This window comes from Rhipicephalus sanguineus, chromosome 2 (genome assembly GCF_013339695.2).
Source record: "Rhipicephalus sanguineus isolate Rsan-2018 chromosome 2, BIME_Rsan_1.4, whole genome shotgun sequence".
Lineage (NCBI taxonomy): Eukaryota > Metazoa > Arthropoda > Arachnida > Ixodida > Ixodidae > Rhipicephalus > Rhipicephalus sanguineus.
This window is the reverse complement of record NC_051177.1, coordinates 197,579,955-197,589,305: the sequence shown is the minus strand read 5'-3', so window position 1 is coordinate 197,589,305 and position 9,351 is coordinate 197,579,955. Positions and strand designations below refer to the sequence as shown.

The 9,351-nt window shown below is 42.8% G+C and overlaps 1 protein-coding gene across 1 annotated transcript in view; it reads right to left on the bottom strand.

Moving 5' to 3' along the window:
• Positions 1 to 549: 549 nt before the first annotated feature.
• LOC119383978 (protein ced-11) overlaps positions 550 to 9,351 on the bottom strand; it is a 93,635-nt gene continuing 84,833 nt past the window's right edge. Inside the window, exon 19 of the mRNA XM_037652262.2 lies at positions 550 to 6,870. Coding sequence (XP_037508190.1) covers positions 6,760 to 6,870 — 111 coding nt within the window. The 3' untranslated portion in view covers positions 550 to 6,759. The remainder of the gene's footprint in view (positions 6,871 to 9,351) is intronic.

Sequence of the window (9,351 nt, the reverse complement as noted above, 5' to 3'; positions counted from 1 at the left end):
CATTCTTACGAGTTACTAGGTGAGTCATCAGTGGCTTGCGTACCCTCCTATCCAGGATGCTGCACGGGAACGTTGTTCTCGTCGGTTTTCTTGCCGCCAACGAAATACTGGGAAGAGAGGCGTGACGATGGCGACACGCGGAAGTTCTTCCGATTTACTGAAGCCACCCACTGCTGCCGCAATTCAGGCGACGAAGGAAAACGATGCAGCGCGAACATGCCACACTTGCACTCATCGCGTGGCGTACTGTGCTGCGGACACACGATTGCACCCAAAATACTTCTATTCAGCTGCTTGTTCGTTCACTCGTACACGGCACAGTGATGGCCAGATGACTTGCTATGCGAATGCAGTAAATTTTCTGCCATGGTAGTCACTTCGTATCGGACACAGGCGCATAACACAGTCACACAAACGCGTACCAAAGCTGCCAAAGCAACACAAACACTGCAGTGGCGCAGCCCAAAGCAGGATGGCAACACTGAGAGCATACCCTCTACCCCTGCAGCTGACTGGTTCGAGGCTGCTCCTGTGAAAAGGTCTATATACTTGCATATTTATTAAAAATGTAAACAGGCAAGCGATAACAAGCACAGTGTCTGTATATGATAAAGAAAAAGAGAAAAAAAATCAAAAACCATATACAATGCAAATGACAGCGAAATGTGAACATTGTGCAAAAATTAATAAAAGGATTATGTCAACAAAGGTAATGGACACCATTTTGTGGTGCAGCAGTACACACGTCAAAAATATCCTGCAGCTCTTCAATCACAAAGTACTTAAGTAATCAAGCCATGGCTTTGGTATTGCGCTCACGTATCATAGTTGAAGGTCATTTGGTCAGGAATAAACAAATCAGATCTCTGCATTTATACAAAACACTGTTTCCATACATGCCGTAAAACGATCCTAACAGACATAACACACACAATGCATATCACAAAAACCGCTTCATCATCCCCTGCCTTTGGTTTCTAAAATGCAAAAAGCCTGCAGTGGAATTTTCATGCAAATTACCACCATTACCACCTTCGAGGTGCAAACTACAAAGCACAACACGAAAAATCATCACTGTATCACTTAAAAATGCTCATTACTATTTTCCCATTCCTCATTCTAAATCAAACTATGATTAAAGGCACCAAGAATGCAGGAAATAATAATTTTTGGACTCTACAATGCGTAACAGAACCACCAACTGTGATACTCTTGCAATTAACAATTGCAAACTGTTGCAATGACAAAAAAATAGAATTAATGACGACAGTGACACAAATGAGCGTAGAGAGCATATTCCAGAGTATATTACTATATTCCCAGTAATCACAGTAAAATTTCAATTCACAAACACATTTCTGGAGATCTTGTAAAATATTCATATAATCTGAACATTTTTGCATAAAGCTGGATTCCTTATACCAAAGCAGACACAACCTTGAATGCTTATTGTGCAATTACTTTCGGTTAAGTGCTTGACTGATTTCTTTATATCTGTTTCCTCAGTGTTGTTCAGGTTGTTTGGGAGACCGTTCTATAAAATGTGCAACACGCTGTCCTGCTGAATTGCACTTAGTATAACACTTACTGAAGGACTTAAGAACGACAATGAAAGAACAAGTGGTCATATGTGGACACACATACGTCCATTTGTTGTTATTTTATTGTTATTCTTTAGTGATTTTTCTACCGTGCGAGTCATATTGAATGGCGCTTTATTACTAAGCGCTAATCAACATGAACGGCACCAACTAGCCCCACTCATTGCTTTGTATGACATGCTTATCTTTTTTAAGTACCCTGTTAGTGCTCAGTGCCCTTCAAGCGTGCTGGTCTCTGCTAGAGTCACAGAAAACCTTATGTCGACTTGGCATGTGTGTGCCATGCTGTACTTTTCGTAATTTGACAGGCGTTATGGCGGCTCGGAAATATGTAGCACCCACAGTGACAAAAAGCACCATATTAGTCATCCCGCAAAGACTATTGTGTACACTATGTGTGTAGTCTGTTCTTTCCTTTGTCCAATTCCTTTTACATGTAATGTTACATGTACCAGTGGCATACCAATATGTAGTGGCAACCACAGTAACACATTGTACTTGTACAATCTGGACCAGACATATTCAAAAGTTGCGTCACCCCAATATTCTGATTAACTGTGCGTGTACATGAAGATTCAAGTACAACTAGCATCTATCAATCAATTAATCATCTGATCGATTCCCACACTAAGTTAGACAAATAACTACATGTAGAAAAATTTCAGGGATTTCTAGTGTTGGGATAGAGGTAAGCAAACCGGGCAAATACCAATTACATTCAATACTATTTACTCATCCCGATTCCTAGGAAATGCAGACAAAAGTCACAGTACTGTCCAAAGTGCCTTTAGTAGCCTTCTTTTTTTTAATTACTAGAAATCCTAAAGTGGACAACTGAAAACACCACCAGATAAACTTAACTGGCTATCCATGAAGAATCTGCTTACTTCTTTGTTAGCAATCAAGTTTTGCACATAAAAACACCACTTTGACACACAACGCAATCGCTATAGCTCCAAACATGTAATGAACAATTCAGTCATATTCGACAGCAACCAGTGACTATGAGACATCAGAAATATTGACACGTTTTCATTATGTAAAGCACTGCACGAAATTACTAAAAGGCCAGTGTATTTAGTACAAAAATACACTAGAAAAAAGATACTTGAATCTCTCACAGCGTCACACCCTAATAACCACACCAGCACATGATTGTAAACTATTCTGCACCGGCAACATTAGTGTAAAAAATGTGAAAGACTGAATGGTGTTGCGTATGGGTCTTTGCACGTGAACAGTGCTCACAGCCTTTGATTCAATGAAACTTATGACACCATCCCAGACATCTATTCTCACAACTTGAAAAAAAGTTTTCAGATGAATCTACATGTGCCATAATTAGGAGTTCCACATCAGACAACAAACCACTGTTCAGTCATAGGATATCATATCACATGCCAAATCACATCAATGTTAAAAAAAAGTTGCCAGATTCCTCAGGTCCTTCCTAAGAGATATCAAGGCAAAAACTTTTTCACCTTCCTTGCCTCATCATTGAATAGCTTCCTTGAATGTTTTCCTTGGCCTTCACTGAACCCTTCCTTGGATGTTCTGCTTTTTCCTTTTTCTTCTCAGTCAATTGCACTCCACTGAGCGTCGGCGTGCCTCATCCCTTGTCATAACCGAAAGCAAAAGATGAAACAAAGCGAATGCGGAGCAAGGAGAGGATGGCGAAAGTGTGAGGAGCAAAGCAGTGCCGCACGAGACGACTATAGATGGCGCCATATTATTTGCAATCTGCACTGCCGAGGCAGAAGCTCATCTGCCAGGACGACTCTGATGTCCGTGCCACCAAGAGCTCATTGTCGCCACAGCCAGGATAGCGCTGCAGTTCATTCGACCGAAACAGAAGCTAAGCGCCAACCCGCAGAAGATTCTCATGTTTGCGCCGTCAACGCTGAAGCTAATCGCCACTGCTGAGAGGGGACCTGTGAAATGAAAATATGCGTGCAACTGCACTCAAATTTGGATGCATTTTGCATGCAATTTGGATGCATACGGTTTGGTTGCTGTAAAATGTGGAGTTAGGGAGTATCATGAATCGTCAGTAGTTTTCTCTGAAAAATTGTGCTTTAATGCTTTATTCCACAGCGAAAACAAGCGGCAATGTCGTGAATCTGTCCAAATAATCGAACCTTCAAATTTAATAGCATTGTGAATCTTGCGCCAGTGTATTCTCATTTCAAAGATGGGAGTAAACAGGCCCAGAAACACACAGTCGGAATGCCTTTCAAATTAGGCCTCATCCCTCAAATATTTTTTTTCAATAATGTGACCAGGTTAATGTGGCAATAATGTGACCATAACAGCATTTCTGCAGAGAAAGAAAGGATTTTCACGTAAAATATTGCTCCTGAGAAGCTGACGAAATTAACAGGTACTGTGAAAGGGTGAAAAGCAAGGCAATTACTACTGTCAATGCTATGTATATGCGAATAGCATCACATAATAAGCATGCAAAATGCTGACAGGACAGTCCAGCCAGACAAGACTGTACCATAATGAAAAAAGAGTGAGATGTACAACTGACAAATGGCAACGACAAGTTTGTTTGCAAAATAAAAAAAATTGTCTTCCTCGAGGTCGGACATATAGAACAGTTCATAGCCTGTGCTCTTTCATATTGTACCTCCTCTTTTTCGCACCTTACAGTGATTGTTTCTCACAGTACACTAGTAATTTCAGTACGAACCAACTAGATTGTCCAAAAATACTTTTTGACCACTACCTACGTTTTCCTGTGTCTTCAAAAATTCAAAACTCCAGGTGCTTTTTCATGAGGTCCCACGTGTAATCTTGCACACTTAGTTTAAATATTCACAAAAGATGAAGCACTCGGTTGCCTCAGAATTTTTCCAACTTTAAAATACTTTGGGAGTTTCAGAGCTGGATTAACCAGTGGAATTTTTTGCAGAACACTCCTTGTCACTGACTATGTTTTCTGCGTGAAGATGCTCTAAGAGAATCATTACGCTGCCTCCAAGCGCTATTAACTCACAAGCAAGCCTGTGCGATCAGCAGCCATATCAAGCTGTAGGATACAGGACAGGACAAGATGGAGACGAAACGAAGGTTTGCAAGAAGAGGCTTCGCTTGTTTGACCACTCTCTCTCGTATACAGATCATATTTTTAAACAATAACCTTCCCAGGCCCTCAAGCAATGTAATGTGGGGCGTCAAACCTAAAATGTGTGCACACAAAGTTCTAAACATAACATGATTTTCAAAAAGGCAGAAAGAAACGTAAACGCTATCGACAGCTAAGTACATATTTCAGTTTTACCACAGCTACAGTGAAACCTCAGTGATACGATCACAGCTCATACGAATTTTGGGGTGATACGAATTTTTCTTTGGTCCCGGCCAAGGCCCATTGGCCTGCAATGTAATGGAGTATGGTTGTTGCGAACCAATTTTTACCCCGCGACGTTTGATACGAATGTACCCTACCACCCAGGTACGAAGAGGTGCTGTGTCCGCGCTGTCGCAGAAGACGCACCAAGCACGTGCGAGCACGGGAACACAAGTGCGGGCACCGCCAAATCGTCAGAATCATGTTGTAAGAAAAATACTTCTCTTGCGGTCAGAATAACCCTTCAGAGACGCGTGACGGCCTCCGAGATTGTGTGCGCCAATCTTTGAGGCTCTAATGTGTCTCCGTGTGCGTTCGCGTTCACATTACAGGGGGCATTGGCGTCCTGCTTTTTTTTTTCTTCTAACGCATCGACGTGCGCTCCTGTCGTTGTACTGTGTGAACATGTGCCTGCCTCGTGCACCAGAAATCCCATGAAAGGAGGACCAGGACTGAAGAAGGTGAGGATGGTCTTGGCAAAGGAGTCAGGCCTCACAACGTCAACATGCGTGACTGCTGAGGTCGCACTTGTGCAGGCACGGCCGTAAATCTCCCAAAAACATCCCCAACATCTCCGCAATCACAAAAGCATAACATAGGACCATGGTTCTGAAATTTTGTGGTCTTCATCTATCCAGTCAAAGCACTTTTTCCGTCACTCCCGTCGCAGTACTCCTCTGTCATGCGAAAAAGCATGCTAGAATTCGCACGGGGCTACTGCTGTCGCGGGTCACAACACACCTGGTTCATTAAAGACGATCTTACGGGCCGTATATTTACGAGTGCTAGTATGATTGCCGACACCTGAAAACTTAACTGACAATCATTCAGGGTTCTTCCTGACGTTGCTGCGGCCCTGAAAAACAATAAATAAAAATGTACGCCAGCTTTCTTTTTCTTTTTTTGTCGCATTATAATTTTTCATGCTTTCTGGTGATACGAATTTTGGATGATACGAATATTTTTGGTGGTCCCGTGAGATTCGTATCACCGAGGTTTCATTGTATATTGCTACAAAAAGTAACAACATACCCCTGAGCCATTGGACAGAACGTCAAGACATGTTGCATTGAATGAAAGCTCGCATGCCGCTCCACGACACGCATATGTACACCTGTGCGGAAGTAACGTTCACGTTGCGCTCACAATTTTCCAAAAAATATAACAGTGGACATTTCTGTCAAACATTACATGCATTCTGATTTCAGTACATGTCTATGCTCAAGAGGTAAGGATGATAATACGTTAACATTATTATCAGCTATCTACATGCCGTGGTCCTCTATAAATTATGAACACATAGCAAGTGTACACTCTACAACATAGAAAAGCTTGCTGTACACTTGGCAGAAGATGCAACACCGTTCGTACGCAAGCGTATGCACATTTCTGTGCTCTTAGCATAAACAGGAGACCCATTGCAAAAGGCTTATAGTGAAGTGGCGCTGCACTACACCTGAATTATACTGTGATGCTGAAGTGTAAACCTAAAACAATAACAAGAAATGTATCACATCAAGTTAGAGCGCAAAAGCGTAGCGTGTCCTTAAGCACACCTGTCAGAAGATATAACAAGCATTAAATACTATTCTGCCGCGCAAAGCAAAGCACGTTCAACAGAGCACGGTGTCCTTGCAGAGCTTGCACGTCGCTAAAGCACAAGAAGCAGTTGTCGCTGTGTGGAACACGTGTGCAACGAGAGTACCACGGGACCAGTCGTACAGGCAGCAGCCATGATCACAGCCACGTCACATCATAGACCTCAAGGACGGGTGTCGGGTTGCTATAGTGACAACAGTGAAGCTAGATGATGCTCGCTTGAAGTGATTTGGTCACTTCGTGCAGCAGGACTGACTGCCCGAGTGGCAGCTTCATAAACAGGTCCTCCGTGACCAGCCGCCACAGCAAGTGGTTCTGAAACAAAGACAAAAGTTAATTTTTAATACGCACTTTAGTTTCATCCAAAAGCAGCATGATATATTCTTGACGCTGTACCATATGTGCCGTCACAGCTTGCTCTGGCCTGCAGGGCCCAGTCAGCCTCGTAGACCACAATATTGGAGCAAATGCATTTCCTCAAAGGCATGATATGCATGGGATTCTTTGGGTGTGTACTGTATACACTTGTGCAATGGCCACATCGGTGTCAGTCACATGCGGAACATTGTAAAGAAAGTAGAGCTGTGCGAATAGCAAAATTTTGGGTGCGAAGCGAATTCGAATAATAAAGATTGAGTGCGAATCGAATCGAATAATTTCGAATAATTTTCGAATATTTCTCAAACATTTTTCGAATAATTCGAAGTGAAATTACAGAAAAAGTTGCAGAGAATCCCTAAGTATGTTCTTGTGAGATCGCAACATGAAAGTGTTTCTTTTCGCTAGGTTGATGAAGTGCTGGTGGGGTCATATTTCATAGTTGTCTTTCTTATCAAGAGTGAGGCAATGTAGAGGCCGAATTGTATTAATGTACATGATTTGGTGCAACCAAAGTGTTGCCGACAACACTTTACGTGTGATAGGCAGAGATGCCATTTCCTCAGCCTCTCCTCCTCTTTCAACTGCTGTCGAAGGCCAACTGATGTGGCGGACAAGGGTGTGCTCCCTTCAAGTCCGGAGTTCCAAATCTGCCTCGTAGACGTCGATATATAAGAACATCTGAAATTTTGGATGCTAAAAAGCTTCGGCGTCCAATTTTTCGGACTTCCTGCCCAAATTTCAGGTCCAAAACAGCATCAATTGAGCCCCCAACTCTGCCACATCTTTCATCACCATATTGGAACTAGCGTTTTCTTGAGTTAATACATTTGCGACCGTAGCGGAGCTTAAAAGGCAGCTTTGCCGCAATACGGGGGTGTGATGAGGTGAAGCGTATTGAAAATCTAGGGACCACTTCCAAACGGACGTTGACTGTCTCTTGGCTAAGTTCGACCGTAACGGACCTTGAAAGGCAGCTTTGCCGCAATACGGGGGTGTGAGGAGGTGAAGCATATTGAAAATCTAGAGACCACTTCCAATCAGACGTTGACTGTCTCTTGCCTAAGTTCGACCGTAACGGAGCTTGAAAGGCAGCTTTGCCGCAATACGGGGGTGTGATGAGGTGAAGCATATTGAAAATCTAGGGACCATTTCCAACCGGACTTTGTCTCTTGGCTAAGTTCGACCGTAACGGAGCTTGAAAGGCAGCTTTGCCGCAATACACGAGAGTGTAATGAGGTGAAGCATACTGAAAATCTGAAGGGGTCACTTTCAACCGGACGTTGACTGCATTTGTCTTTGGGAAGTTCGAATAGTTCGAATAGTAAAATTTCAGTGCGAATCGAATCGAATAGCAAACACTATTCGAAAAATATTCGAAATTTCGAATATTCGCACACCCCTAAAAGAAAGTCCTCTGCAAAATATATTTAGAAATTACTTGCAGATATGCTACACCCTCAAATTTTTATAAGGTTATACAGACGGGTCCACTGTTAAAGGGAACACTCGCGTTTCGGGCAAGTCCAGATTTCACTCTCTTGCAAGAGCATAGTGGCTTAGATCTGCATAACACTACTGGTGGTTGACAGTTCCGAACCCTTATGATAGACCAGTAACGTGTACGAACAATCTTTGCGCATCCACTAGCTGTTAGGGGGCCAACAAAATGAAGGTTGCTCATTCGAGTGTTCCCTTTAACAGTGGACCGTACTGTACATTCCAAAGCCTGTTTTTTTTTTTTTTTTTTTGCAATAAGAAATGGTCTGCGCTAAATCGACAAAATCAAGTTCTTTAACATGCCCCTAAATCTAAACACCTACACACCTCTTACACTTCAGCCTCGTCAAATTATACCCACCACAGAAAGGAAACGAGCCTGCATGTTGGGCTCAGTAGAAGCCTGCTGCTGCCACAGAGCAATTGCATGCGTAGAGTAATGCAACTACGGCTCACAAAGTTACGAGCGTTCCCATTACATAATCTAAGAATGTTCTCTCATGTACCAGACAACACACTACATCCCAGGGACTTCCCAAAAAAGTCCAAACGTCCCACATCCCAACAAGGTGGTTTTTAGGACGTCCTTTAGACATGTGCATAGGGATCATTCCTAAAACATCCCTTGTAGGATCTGATTGGGACTTCAAGTTAGCGGTGAAATAAGCTACCGTGTTGAAAATTGGCGATCCTAAACAATCGGAAACGGCAACTCCGCCGCCGGAGTGCATGGTTGGCGCGCGTGAACAATTGCATATCTACATGCACATGAAAAACAATATATCCGCGTTTTTTGTGAAAGTGTTTGTTTGTTTTTTTTTGTTTCTTTCTAAATGTCGCGCTGTTATGAGGACGAGGGATCGATTGCTGTCTGCGTGAGCAAGTGTTGCACTTGGTAAAGGCGGTACAGCGGTACGG